The sequence below is a fragment of the Camelus dromedarius genome, chromosome 3, assembly GCF_036321535.1.
Source record: "Camelus dromedarius isolate mCamDro1 chromosome 3, mCamDro1.pat, whole genome shotgun sequence".
NCBI lineage: Eukaryota > Metazoa > Chordata > Mammalia > Artiodactyla > Camelidae > Camelus > Camelus dromedarius.
This window is the reverse complement of record NC_087438.1, coordinates 32,050,221-32,065,515: the sequence shown is the minus strand read 5'-3', so window position 1 is coordinate 32,065,515 and position 15,295 is coordinate 32,050,221. Positions and strand designations below refer to the sequence as shown.

The 15,295-nt window shown below is 34.9% G+C and overlaps 1 protein-coding gene across 1 annotated transcript in view; it reads left to right on the top strand.

Moving 5' to 3' along the window:
• Positions 1-15,295, top strand: part of EMB (embigin) — a 49,496-nt gene that overhangs the window by 19,344 nt on the left and 14,857 nt on the right. The window contains exons 4-5 of the mRNA XM_064480519.1: positions 11,334-11,517; positions 11,747-11,835. Of these exons, the coding sequence (XP_064336589.1) occupies positions 11,334-11,517; positions 11,747-11,835 (273 nt within the window). The remainder of the gene's footprint in view (positions 1-11,333; positions 11,518-11,746; positions 11,836-15,295) is intronic.

The following is a 15,295-nucleotide window of genomic DNA, read 5'->3' as shown; positions in this document are numbered from 1 at the left end:
GCCACATGTCCCTGGGGAAACGAAAATATCCTCAGTTGAAAACCATTGCTCTACACATAAAAAAGAACAGCTGTATAACTGTTTCCTGTCCCCTCAACATGGGAAGAAGATGATTTAATAATCGCATGGTTGTTAACATTTAATAAAAAAATCTCACCAAAAAATTAGATGATGGTGCTGAGTAAATGGGACCTCCAAGAATAAGTGGGACAGCAGTCCTGATCGGTCACAGTCCCGTCTTTCCCCTTCCCTCTTGTTGATGTTCAAATCCTCCCAATCTTTGAAAATTAAGTCAAAATCTATCTCTTCAACAAAGCACAAATAAAGAGGTACTGTTCCTGTTTCTCTGATATATAGTCAGCATTTTTTGGTTAATTTAAAATTATGTAAGTAAAAATGAGTTCATTTTAAGAAATATTAAAATGTCATTTTATTTCCAGCAGTACAATAAATTAGAGAATCTAAAAATTCTCCTGTCACACCTGGAAAATCTAAAATATAGCAAACATTCTTTTAAATATATAGCTAAGTACTATCGACAGATATAATCAATAAATCAATCTATAATAGGAATGGAAAAGAGTTTTATTTGAACGAAACAGAGGATTATAGCCAAGGAGACACAGATTCAAGAAGCACTTGAATGGTGTTCTGTTGGTCTACAAAATGGGGAAGGTTTATAAAGGCAAAAACTGCAAAATTAACATAAGTTGTTTGTCCAGAATTAAAATTAGAGCTGGCAAGAAGTAAGGTGCTTGTTAACAAGGGTTGGTTGAGGTCCGAAATGGTTGCATAGTTACAAGGGGAGACCTTAAGACTACAAGGTTGCAGCTGGCAGCTGCTACCAGATACCATTTGGAGAATGGCTGGTAGTGTCCTTGAATCCGATACAGTTCAGAAAACTCAAGTTCTCAGTGCTGCAGGAACATGTCTGAAATCCCATGCACAATAGCCATCCAGGTCCATTTTGAATGTCTGAACCACAGTTACTCCATTTTGATTTTTAAATGCTTTCTTTTCTTCAAAAGCAGATTTACAATGCATGTTTGACAAGTTATAAGACAGGCTGTTGTAGTTAGTATAAAGTTTAAGTTAAATTGTGTATAAGTCAGAAAATTTCTTCCATCAGTACACACAAAAAAGTAAAGTCAGTTTCCACTGACCCAGACTGATGACCAGGCATCAAACCTGTGAATTGATGTCATGTTAGGTTTCCTTGTGTTTGTCACCAAGGCACTTGAATTCTAAGAGACACAGACCTAAGAAGGAGAGTTTGAACTTAAGCAAGGAGGGGAGTTGGAACTGAAAAGCCCCAGAAAACTGGTCCTTCCAGAAGGCTGGAACTGAAAAGCCTCCTAAGTCTATAACACAGACAAAGGATTGATATGGGGGAAGAAATCAGCTGATCAGTACAAGGCAATAATCAGCTGTCTTTTTGCTTTTAGCCTGTTTTGCACCAAGACCAAGACTCCCCTGGGTATTCAAAGACAAAGGCCTGCTCTCAATGGGGCTAGGATAGCAAATTTACATTACCTGCTTTACATAGGAGCTTCCAAGCTGAGAAATAACACAAAAATGACCCTGGCAGGTGATATCTGTGGAAAGATGCATTACCCTCCCTGGCTGTGTGTTCCCTATATGGACCTGCTAGCAAGACAGAAATGTGAAAAGCACTGAAACAGCGCCGGAACTGAGAGTCAGCTAAGGAGCAGTAGGATTAGGCAGTTAGAACTTCAGACTATAGAATACTAGGGAGCAATATAAAGGGAGAAATACCTGGAGCATGAGAAACTTGAGAAAAGAACATGGTGCTAGAAAAGATAAATACCTTTTTTGGGGATCTGTATAAGGTGGTGGATGACCATTTTGCAATATATGTAAGTCTAGTCACTATGTTATATACCTTGAACTCACAATTCTGTATGTCAAGTATATCTCAACAAAACTGAAAGAAAAAAATAAGAGAGAGAGACAAATCATGTTTGGAAAATAGCCAAATAGAAATTCTGGGGATAAAAATGAAACTTGTTAGACTTGACTACCTACTGCTTCTGCCTCAGCTCTCCCTCTTCTGTGGTGGTGACCTCTGGCCAATGTATGTGTATGTATGAAACCACAGAAAATATATAGCACTGTAAACTACGTAGTAATGCTTTGAATTCTTTAGTACTAATGGTATAAACTCATATGTGTCATTCTGAAAATTGCGTTTTGTTATCGTTCAACATTAGTTCTTGGCATTCTAGCCATACCATCTATAGATTGAGTTTTTTCTTTTCCTTTGGAAACAGTATAGATAGCCCAGCTTACCTGAACTGTTTTCTCTTAATAGACCATAGTTCATTTAAATGTTTTCTATTGTAAACCCTGCAGGAATGAACACTTCTACATATCTCTTTCTGGGCATGATTGTGTGAGTTCCTCTAGGATAAATACTGTAAAGTAGAAACCATGCACATTTTAATATATACCTGAAAATTGCCCTCCAAAGTATTTTGACTATTTACCCCTTCCCCCACCTGCACAGTTAAGTATGATTTTCCCTAGATCCTGACCAACCTTGATGTTATTAAAATTTTGTCTTTGCCATCAGGAGTGTGAAAAGCTGTATCACTGCTGTTTTAATTTGCATTTTGGAGTTGGGCATACTTATATATATGTATATGTGTGTGTGTGTGTGTGTGTTTATCTGTTAATATCCTTTATCCATTTTCCTTCTGTGTTTATACAGTTTTCAATTGATGTAAATGAGACAGCTATAAACTTTGAATATTAATCTGTACTTTTTATAAAAGTTGCAGATATTCTTTCTTGTCTTTAAATTGTTACATGGTATTTTTATTATGTAGCAGCTTTTCATTTATACATTTTCTCCTATTAGTTTCATAGGAGTCTTTCAGTAGGAGTTTTTCAACCTTCAGTTTTTAACCCATTTAAAATATGGTTTCATGTATTGTGTGTGACAGAGTACTACCTGTATTATTATTATTTTAGATAGATAATGTCTCAACATCCTTTACTGAATAGTTCTTTTTCCTACTGCTTTGAAATACTACCCTAATCATATTGCAATTCCCATATGCTATTCTGTTTTTCTGCTGTTTCAATGGTTTTGAAACTTTTCATAGAGCTGTGCAAAGTAAGGAATAAATCTGCCTTGTAAACTGATGCACCACCATGCATGCACACATCCAAGTCAAGCAACACCCACACCTAAGAGATGAGTTACACTTTGATAATTTCTCCTCTCTTACAATCCATTAAAAAACAAACCTGGGGTAACTACTAAATTGATTTCCTGACCCACTAATAATTTCTGACATACAGCCTGAAATATTCTGCTTATTTTATTCCATTAATTTCTTGGTGTTTTCCAGCTTCATTAACAAAATAATATTAGTTTTTGAAATACCTTATCTTTATATCTTTGCTCTTTTTTTTTTTTTTTAAGCTTTTCCTATTTCCTGGAGTTTTACTTTTTTCATGTGGACTTTTTTTGGAATCAGTTTCCATAAAAATACTTTCTGGATTTTGACTGATTTTTCACCAAATCTGTAGATTAATTTGGTGGAGAATTAGCATCTTTATGATACTGTATTTTCACATGTGATTTAGCTCTCATTTGACTTAGGGTACCTTTAACAGTTAAATTACACTTAAATTTTTCCATATACATATTTTTTAAGATAAAAATTGCATATACTTCAGATGTACAACATGATGGTTACACACACACATATATATAGTGAAATGTTACTACAGCCAAGCTAACTAGCATATCTTTATTTTAATTTTGGTTATCCAAAAATATAATAGTCCATTGCTACAGTGTTGGGTTAACTTTGTGTTAAATATTTGGAAGTAATAGTAACCTATTTGATTACTAAAACAGTTTAACTATTTGCTTGTAGTTTTGCTATAATTGGTGTAAACAGTATTTGCAATACTATTTGTTCTACTCCTTATGATGAGGAAAAATGTATTTAGTTGTTAGATTATTACTCAATGCTGTATCCTCAAGTTAAATATTATATTGTTAAAAAAAGGAAAACATGCCTTTCTGAAATTCAGATGAAACCATGTACCTTTTTTCATTTTTCTTTGAAATGAACTTAAATTAGTTTAGAAAGTATAGAAGTAATCATAACTTATACTAATTGAAGTGGAGGAAAACAGTGATCAGCAGGAACCTTGTTTAATAAAACTTAGCCAGCATCTTTTCTTAGATAATTTAAGCACATTTTCCAGAATATTTAAATATTTGATGAATTATGTTTGGTAAACTGGGCTTCATTTGTGTAGAAATTGTCCACATTTTCTATTATTTCCCTTCCTTTTGAGGATAACTGTATAAAATTCCCAGAAGTTTCATAATAGGCTGTGCTCATATAACACCAACCACACAGTTCTTGAGGACTTCTAAAGGGAGGCCTTGGAAATTTTATGTCCTTCCCCTCTCTCTCTCTCTCTCTCTCTCTCTCTCTCTCTCTCTCTCTCTCTCTCTATATATATATATATATATATACACACACATACATACACTATGTCTCTTCAGGTTTCTCTGTGCCCATTGGTGATTTCACATTTCAAGCTTATGGAATTTAGAAATCACATGTATTTTAGACTGTATCACATCAGTATTGCACTGATCAGATGGCATATAAATCAGAGATTAAATTTTTAAAATGATGATTATAATTATTTATTTCAATATGAGATTTACTTTGGGAGAGGGATGAAAATCATACGACTCAAGCAATGCTCTTATGTTACTTCACAAATTTTGAATATGCAGTTTAACATATTTTGTTGTTAGTCAGAGGAGTTATTTTATAAAGTCAATTCAGCTCCATATGGTAAGAAGTATGACATTAGTGGAACAATATCATGTAAAACATAGAATTGATTGCTCCACTTTTAAATATGGGTGTTAGACTCATGTTAGAGTGGCTTTCTAACTGTTTCTGTAAGAATTCTGGATTTTCTATCTATATTCTAGGATGTAGCATAGGACCTCTTTGACTTCTACTGCAAACTGCTGGAGAGCTCCATCTCTGCTTCAGTCAGAATTGCCCCATCTTACCAGTTTTATATGTGGTAGTGTACTTAACTCTTTTTAATAAGAGTTTCTGCCTTTAAAGAGTGTTTGGAAACACTTATCTTATGCACAGAATTTTAATTGACTTTTTCCATTTTTTTCTTTTTTATATAAGAACAAAGTAGACTTCTATTTCAAATGATATGATTCCTAAATGGACCCATTAGAGTCTAACTGTTGCCATATCTATGAAGATTACAAGGAATCTTGAAGGTCCATATACTTTTTTCCTTTCCAGTTTTATTGAGATATAACTGACATACATCACTGTATAAGTTTAAGATGTATAGCAGAATGATTTGACTGATACACATCATGAAATGATTAGTTTAGTGAATATCTATCATACAGATGTAAAATGCAAGAAAAAGAAAAAAAAATTTTCCTTGTGATGAGAACTCTTAGGATTTACTCTTAACAACTTTCATATATAACATATAGCAGTGTTAATTCTATTTATCATGTTGTATGTTACATCCCTAGTACTTATTTATCTTATAAGTTTGTATCTTTTGGCTACCTTTATCTCATTCCCCCGCCTCTGGTAACCACAGATTGGATGTTTTTTCCTATGAGTTTGCTTGTTTGTTTGTTATTCAAGTATAGTGACTCTACAACAATATGCTAGTTTCTGGTGCACAACATAGTGATTAGGTGTGTCTGTACATTTCATAGTGGTCACTACCACCATCTGGTTACGATCTGTCACCACACGGAGATATCACAGTATTATTGACTGTGTTCCTCACACTGTACATTTCATACCTGTGACTTTTTATTTTGTAACTAGAAGTTTGTATCTCTTAACTCCCTCACCTATTTCTCTTATCCCCCCACTCACCTCTCCTCTGGCAACTACTTGTTTGTTCTCTGTGACTCTTTCTGTTTGGTTATATTTGTTCATTTGTTTTATTTTTTAGATTCCACATATAACTGAAAATCACATAGTATTTGTCTTTCTTTGACTTTTATCAGTTTGCATAATGCCCTGTAGATCCATTCATGTTGTCACAAATGGCAAGATTTCATTCTTTTTTATGGCTGAGTAATAATTCATTGTATATATATACCACATCTTCTTTATCCATTCATCTATTAACGGGCACTTAGGTTGCTTCCATATTTTGGCCATTGTAAATAATGCTGCAGTGAACATAGGGGTGCATATATCTTTTTGAATTATTGTTTTTGTTTTCTTTGGATAAATACCCAGGAGTGGAAGTGCTGGATTGTATGGTAACTCTATTTTTAATTTTTTGAGGAACCTCCATAGTGTTTTCTATAATGGCTGCACCAATTCACATTCCCTCCTAAGCACACAAGGGTTCCCTTTTCTCCACATCCTGGCCAGTACTTGCTATTTGTTGTCTTTTTGGTGACAGCTATTCTGACAGGTGTGAGGAGATATCTCATTGTGGTTTTTATTTGCATTTCCCTGATGTTTAGTGATGTTGAGCATCTTTTCATTTGCCTATTGGCCATCTGTATGTATTCTTTGGAAAAATGTCTATTCGGGTCTCTCCCCAGTTTTTAATCAGTTTTTCTTTTATGTTGAGAAAGTTCCATATTCTTCAAAAAGTTTTAATTACGAGAATAAGAAAATATTTAGGCAGATGTAAATTACTGTATGATTTAAAGAACACTTTTAAAAATATAGTTCAGAAACTGAGCAAATGAGTATGGTCTTGGAAATGTAGATGACGTGGATGTTTTTGTAACATTCTAAAACAGCAGAGATGCATTTGTGAAGTTTTGGGGAAGTTGAAACATTATCCAATGAGTTCAATGGACATATTACTTTGTTGGATAACCACAAAATATTCTAATGTTAGAGGTAAAACCTTTTACATATTTTTGATTTTTGTGATTTCCTGACAGGAAGGAAATTAGTCTGCAGAAGCACCTACAAAGTACTATAAAAACAGTGAGATAACAATTAGGACTTGGAGGATGGCCTGGCATGAAGAAAGGCTATGTTGCAGTTTTAATAGAAGCATTTAGTTGAAAGTGTGAATGTTTAACATATGTTGATCAAGGAAAAAATACTTTTTTCTTTTTCGTTTATTTTGTATATATATGAGGTGATGGATGTCCCTAACCTTATTGTGGTAATCATTTCATGATATATGTAAGTAATATCATTATGCTATACACTTTAAACTTAGACAGTGTTGTATGTCAATTACATCTCAATAAAATTGGAAGAGAAAAAATTTTTAATTAAAAAAATGTTGATCACACCATTCATATATCATCACATTGCTATATTGCTACATTATAAATTTGTTTCATCTTATATTAATGTTTCAGTTCATTTAAACTCTTGGGTCAATAGTTTGAAAGTGATGAAAAGTTAATTCCATTGTGAGGAACATTTCATATCGATGAGAGTTGGGATATACTGTTGATTACAAGAATCTCGACTCAACCACACTTAAACTTGAGATTTCTGCTATTATTATCTTGATGCATGATTTTGGGCTAGATAGTCAACCTCTCTTTGCCTCAGCTTCCTCACCTGACATAGTGATGATAATAATGGTACTTAATCCATAGAACTGCTGTGATTAAATGATAAAATTGATATACAACTTTTAGCAACATACTTGGTAACTTTTGTTATATTCTCCAATGAGATAAATGGTGAGAGGAAGGGAGTGGGTAATTACTCAGCAATTACTATATTTTATTACTAATAGCTTTCTTATGATAATCCATTTAATCCTTTCTATCTCATGAAATATGTATTGTCCCATTTTACAAATGGGGAAACTGAGGTGTCTGATACAGTTTGTTTTGTCCTGTGAGTAACCTCAGGCAAGGAACCCTAGACATCAGGCTGCTCTCTTGTGAAGTGGGGGAAAAATTCATATTCTAACCTCCTGCTATGTTATGGGGCTCCAGTGAACCACATCACCAAGTAGAGCACGGTGACCTGGAATCACCCCTGGAATGAAAATATCTCTGTAATGCTTCCTGCTAGGAAAGAGAATTCTGCTTCATTTCCCTACCAGTACTTCCCCAGGACAGTCTGTCATCAGCCCCACAAGATGCCAAAGAAATAATGCAAGAGTCAAATAGCCTTTTCTGGGTGGGATGTTCTGACTCGCCAGAGCTTCTTGCATCTCCTCTGGGCTGACCTGTGACCAGCGGGAATGAACTCAGCTCAGGCGTGAGAAAGACTCATAAGACTCTACAAAGACTTTATCCCTAAAGCAGAGTTTTGCCAGATGTGAAAGAGTGTTTTGGAGACTTGAGTGATGGTCCATCTACTAGGACCTTTCTGACCTGTTTCAGGGAAGAAGGGTGGGGGAAGGTCAGAGTGACCTTCCTGCTTCTCTGTTTTCACAAACTCCTTTAGCTTAAAATATTCAGTGTACCAAGATGCCATATTTTGGGGGCAACGTATTCTGAACCCCTTCAAAGCCCTATAGTAGGGAGGGTTAGAGACAACTGGGCAAATTTGATGGACATTTCAGAGATAGATTCAACTGAATTCTACTGGATGTGATTTCGTGTTATGTGTCAAGGGAAGAGAAGGCTAATGCATCGCCCTTGAATATACACTGAGTTTGAAGTACCTTCAGGATACCTAACTTTAAAGCTCAGTAGATATCTGGAGCTACGGACCTGGGGATCAAGAAGTCTTGAATGGAGCCAAGAGTTTTACAAATAAAGGATATTACAAATACTAATTGAGTCCAACATGGGAGTGTCAAATTGCAAAGTAAAGAGACCGGACAGCAAAGCCCCAAAGGGCTTTTGAGCCTTCTACTTTTCCTCACTCCTGGTATCTATACTTGTGACTCTGAGCATTTTTTTTGTACGTTCAGCCCTGCTGCCATAAAGGCCCTTCCGTGGTGAAAAATAAATAAATAAATAAAACCATTTATGAGGTAGGTAGAAGAACTGGTGTGGCTAGTGAAATGTTAGGATCATGAAATAGCCAAGTAAAGGGAATTTCAAGGAGTAGGTAGTCTCTGGCAATATCTGATATTTAGGAGACATCAAATAAAATATAAGCTCTGAAAAGAGGACATTAGGTAAAACAATTAGGCCATTTTTAACCTAAAGAAAGCACTTTCTGTGATGTCCTGAGCAAGATAACGGAATATGTTGTATTGAAAAGAGAATGCCTGTGAGGACAGATTGTGTGTAGAAAACTCATTTAAGAAATTGACTAACAAAGTAAATTTCTCTGACAGAGAGATAGGACTAATAAGTTTTAAGGCAATCCTAGAGCTAAAGGTGAAGTGAAAAAAATTTACAGAAAACAGATGCTCAGGACCAAATACAGTAGCTCCTGAAACATTTTCTCCCATTACTAGTAACTAGTGTAATTTCTGCATGTACTAGGTGCTCAGTTAATATGCAGTTTTACTGACTCAGTTTTTTCCCTGTATAATTGAATCTTGTTAAGTTTCTATACCTAGGGTTTTGTTTTGTTTCTCCTTTCTAGGCGTAAAATTCAATTCAGCAATTTTGGATTTATCTGAGCATTTATTTCGAGCATGTGCTCACAAAGCACTTCACACTAGCTGTTCTCCACTGCTTGCAAACTTTGCACCTGGTCATGCTTAAGGAAGCATTTTTGTAAAGCTTTAAATGTAATTAAAAGTGGTGTTATACTATTTTAAGTTCTGCTTTTTTCTTTCTACATTTTGCCTCTGCATTCTACTTTTAATGATACTATTCTATTGAGCATGAGATTGAGAAATGTGTTTATGTAATGCAGTGCCCTCTCCCAAACACAACCCTTTCTTTCACATTAAAAGTAACCATCACTATTCTGATTTTTATATAGTCACTTCCTTGCTTTTTAAAATTGTTTTTAAACAAGGGCCTACTTTATAGCACAATGAACTATATTCAATACCTTACAATAGTCTATAATGAAAAAGAATATGGAAAGGAACATATATATGTATAACTGAATCACTATGCTGTATACCAGAAATTAACGCAACATTATAAATCGACTGTGCTTCAATAATAAAAAATAAATAAAATTGTTTTATTAATTATGTATACATCCCTAAATGTTATAGTTTATTTTACTTTTTAAAAAATGCATGTTTTTAAAAATTATTTTACTTTCAGGTTTCTCTCTCTCCATTTTCTAATTTATCTGTTGGAAAACCCAGATCATTCATCTTGTAGGGTTTTCTCAAACCTGGAATTTGTTGATTTCTTTCATGGAGTGTAATTTAACATGTTTTCCCATCCTCTATATTTCCTGTAAACTGGAATTTGGATCTAGAGACTTAGTTTCAGGGCCCCTTCCCCTTTACTTTTTTTTTCTTTTTTGGACAAGATTACTTGCTGGGTAGTGGGGTGTTCCTCCTCAGGAGAAGCATAATTCTGTCTTTGAGATGAATGCAGCAGTTGATGCAAAATGCCTGGATTCATGATTCAATAGGGGCAGCTGCATCATTGTGTTACATTTCTGTGATTTCTTCATTTGTTTAATGGAATTCTATGAAGAGAAAGTCATTCTCCTCTATTGTTTGGTTACCAGTGGTACATTTAATGTAGGAAGAGTAGTGTGCTTGCTTGATATTTTTCCTTTATTTACCACTGTTCACAATAAAAAACTTGGCTCTCTGTATTTTCTGCAAGTGGGAGATATCTATATATCTGTATATCTACACCTACGTATTTATATATGTCACCCCACAACTTTGTACTGATATTTCAAGTTCAGTGAAAATTCAGAACTGCAGGGTGTTTATTTAAACTTTTCTGTCTTACGTTCGTGTCTTTACTCCATCCCTACAAGTTCTTAAGAAGTAAGAAGACTGGGAATGATAGAATCAGTATGTCATACAAACCCACATTATACACGGAATATTCTTATAGTAAAAAATGATTATTGTTTTTACTACTATGCTGTTTCTACACTGTCAGAGCATATGGCACTTCTTTAAACGGTACTCCCCCACCCCCACCCGTATCCTTGCCAGCTAGAGAGCAAGTTGAAGATCATAGCCATAGGCTTTTGTGATTCCATTACTGTTGTAACAAAACTTTTCTTCAGTTGTGTATATGAAAGAAAATAATAAAGGGAACCAAATCTATGTTGACAGAAGAATAATTCTTCAAAAGAATGTTACATTAAGAAACTTGATAGAGCACTACTGTTGATGATTTAAACTGTTTTATTATATATTGGATTTCCCCTAAGTGTAACTTTTATAACATCTTTTTTTTTCCTGTTTTCTTTTGTGGCTAATAGAACATTCTAATATGCCAGTAGAAAAAAATATCACTTTAGAAAGACCTTCTAATATAAAACTCATCTGCCAATTCACAACATCTGGGGATTTGAATTCAGTAAATGTAACTTGGAGAAAAGATGATGAAATACTTGAGACTAATTATCTTAATGCAACAGGAAGCATCCTGTATACCCAATACATGTGAGTATACAAAATTTTAACCTGTGTGGTGAGATGAAATTAGTGAAATTCTAAACATTTTTGCTGCCGAGGCATTCTTTCCTTTGCTGTCACTTGAATGTTATGCTAATATTCTAATTTTCATATTTATAGAATTGTTTCTATTTAAAATTTTTGATTAATGGCTGAGTGTTTTCATTTTCATTAACATGTTTTGAGAACTAAGCCTGTGTTAATAAATTATCTTTAGGTTCACCATCGTTAATAGCAAACAAATGGGAAGTTACTCTTGTGTCTTTGGAGAGAAAAAGGAACAAAGGGGCACATTTAACTTCAAAGGTTAGTACTAATAATTTATAGAGTAATAACTTCAGCTTTATTTTCTTAGAATTCTAAATCCTCAAGTTTTAAAACTATTATTACATTACTAAACATAATGCAGCTGAAAGAAAATCATCATTTTCTTTCCATTGACTCATAAGTGGCTACCTTGGAAACGGAACTTCCCAGTGCTCCTTCCCCCAGTATAAAGAACCGGTTTTTAATTTGAAAGACCAGGCTGCCAAGTTATTTGCTAGTTGTAGCAATCTTTTGAATTTATTTATTTAGCCTTCTAAGCTCAGAGCTTTAATAATATTCCTTAGGTGTCTGTGTTTTGTTCTCCTGGACTGTGAGAATATGCTTTGGTGTTCCGTCTCAGTGGCTCCAGGACTTGGGATTTTAGAAATAATATGGAGATGCACACAGGTTGCCTGGTTTTCATTTCAGCAAGTAAGGACAAACCCCAGAACTTAACCCATGGCTCTCCCCTGTGGGAACAACTCAAACTATTTTACTTTTACCATCATTAAATCAAAACTTAAAGGTCTCAATCTCATAATAAAGACTAGTTGTTCAAGTTTGGTAATTATCTTCACGAAAAACCCATATTCTGTGATAGATCAGTGAATGTCACTGGCCTTGCTCGTATTTGGGAAATACAGTCTGTTGCCATATTAACTCTTTTGGGCTTTGTATCACATTAATTTTCCAGGGCACAAGAAAAATTGTTTTCTACTTTTCCTAAAAATTGTGAAATCTGGCTAGCTGCTCTGAAAATATGGATACTGTCCCCAAGGTCCCATGAATAGCAGAATGGCCTGCTTCATCACTGCCATGAATTAAGATGGTTCCCTCCTTAATCCCTCCCCGTGGTCCCTTTGCACTCATAGACTCCTTTCCTTCATGTGGTTTTATAAATGTTCCTTTTGGGTAAATATAAATCCTTGTATTCATGCATTTTGGTCTCTGCAAAGGCAGAAACGATTACCGTCTTTTGATTATTTTAATCATGTACATTCTCTTTTAAACTTCTTTTACCCATTTGCCAAACTTAACCTAGTGAAGGATACATGTACCATATACATTTCCTTCCCTTACTCCTTTTCTTCCCTTCCCTTTTTTCTTTTCTTTCCCCAGTTTTTTTCTCTCTCTCCCCTGCATCCTGGTGAGCTAATAGGCACTAAACACATGGACTAACAGAGTATCCTAGTAAACATTTTATTGTCTTCTTTAAATGTGTAAGGAAGGCCTACAAGTCTTGAGGAAATACTCATCAAATCTTGAGGTTTTAAAGTGCTTCCAGGAGATTCAACTTAAAAAATTGCTTTTTCCCCACCTTCTAAATCACACTGTTTTCTAGAAATACATACTAGTCATGTCTGTTCAAAGTTTAAATAAATGAATATAGTTTTTTTTATTAGCACTCTCATAATAAATTATTATTTGGAAGTGCTCATTCTGGCCTCTAATGTAAAGATTAACAAGCATTTTAGCTTTCAATATACCAATACATTTAATGCCAAGCAGTCTTAAAGAAGGCCTCTTGATTCATATGTATTTTGAGATAACTAGGTTGATGCTGGCTGGTGTCAGGAGCACCTACACAAGGCCTAGGTTTGAAATCAAGTGCTTAAGGAATGCAAAGAGCCACTGAATATTTACTTTTTTCCTTTTTATAGTTTTCTTGAAGCAGTTTAGTCCAGTTTGTTAGTTTTAAATACCTACCTAATAATGTAACTTTTAAGTATGCACTGTACCTTAAGGATATTTATAAAATTAGTAAGTTGGGTCCTTCCAGATTTTCTTTGCTAAAATAATAATTCTTTAATTTATCTAATTTGAATATTGCTTGGAGGACTCATTTCATTTGACTACAATTTAAAGGCATCTGCAGAACAATTCCTATTATAGTTATTGAATTAGATCTTGTAAAGCTTCTAGAATGGTGTATATTTTTATAGATATCCTATTTTACTCTTTCTCCACATGGATTGCTTATGGCTTTTCCTAAGAAGAAGGGTTATCTTTCCTTAGACATACAACAACTGAGTGTGATTGGAAAGCCTGTTTTAGATTGAAAATTGAGCCTCCCACACACACACACACAAATTCTGCTACTGACTACATGAGTCCACTAAAGTGTACCAGCCTGAGTCCTCAGAATAATTTATCGGCAAAGTCCCTCTTCTGCCTTCGTGGGAGCTGGTTGATTTATTACTATAAAATTGTAAAAGGGCCTCAACATCCTTGATGAGTACAATGCAAAAAAATCTGCTGACTCTGTGTGTTTGGCTGTTGATGACAATACAGGGGAGATACCAAGTCACACTGGAAACTTGCAGTTGCTAGTATGTCAGTGATTACCTTTCATCAAGAAAGATAAGTGATGGTTTACAGCGTTTTTCTTTGGTAGGTCAAATATTCTGATGAAGTTGCTGAAAATTTCTATAATAATCATCAATGTTAAAATCTCTTAGTAAAAAGATGCAGAAATTTAGTTGGTAAAGGATAAGTAATAGGACATAGAACTTGTTCGAAGACATGGTGAGATTTTGACAGTATTGAGTGCTATGGAACCTGCCTTGGCTCAGCGACCTGTCCTCACTGGGAAGCATCCAAGGAGTCATAGAAGAGCAGCATAATAGAATCAGTTGGAACTTCAGCTTCCAACCCCAGTGTTGAAGCCTAGTTAGCTGTTTTTGACTATATGGAAGAATATTTTTTTCTAATTTGATAATACCTAAACATCCTTCAGCCCAAAATGACAGGTTGATGTTTTCTAGTCCATAATTATGCAATTATAAATCTCTAACCTTACAACTCCAAGGACTTTCACTGAATAGTTCCTAGACCCCATCTGCCCAGACACTAGTATGAACCAGTCTTCAAACTCAGATTCTTTCAACTCCAAGACTCTGTGTGTCCTACGTTATCCAGAGTTCCAGAAGGACAACAGGATGCTCTATCACTGTCCTTCTAGTCATAAATATTTTCAAATGTAAGCAGAAGCCTAGAACCAACCATTACCTCTGGACCAGTTTGAACAAATTAATATTCCCTGAGCACAGTGCACGTTGTAACTTAGATCCACACCACTGTTATCAGCCACTTAAAGCATAACAGAGCAGTGGTTAATGTCATCTTGGCCATTAGTCTAGGAGATAGTCAAGAAAACAGAAGAGATGAAAAGAAAATAGAATTTGGGTTTTGTTTTTCTGCAGCATCCCTCAGTTATCTTCAGTCTCTACCCCATTTAATTGGGATGATTTAATAGCATACCCATGTGTTCCTCACCCAAACCTTAAACAATATCCAGGACTTTCTTGAAAAGCCCCCTGCAGCTACCAGTTTTACTTCCTGAGTCTGCCTCTTGGAGGCTTCCTACAGTGTATCTTCTGCCATGTTTTTCCCCTGAAACGTTGCCTTTCTTCCACTTATGATTAGAAGTCACTGGGGAATTTCAATATTTTGATCATTT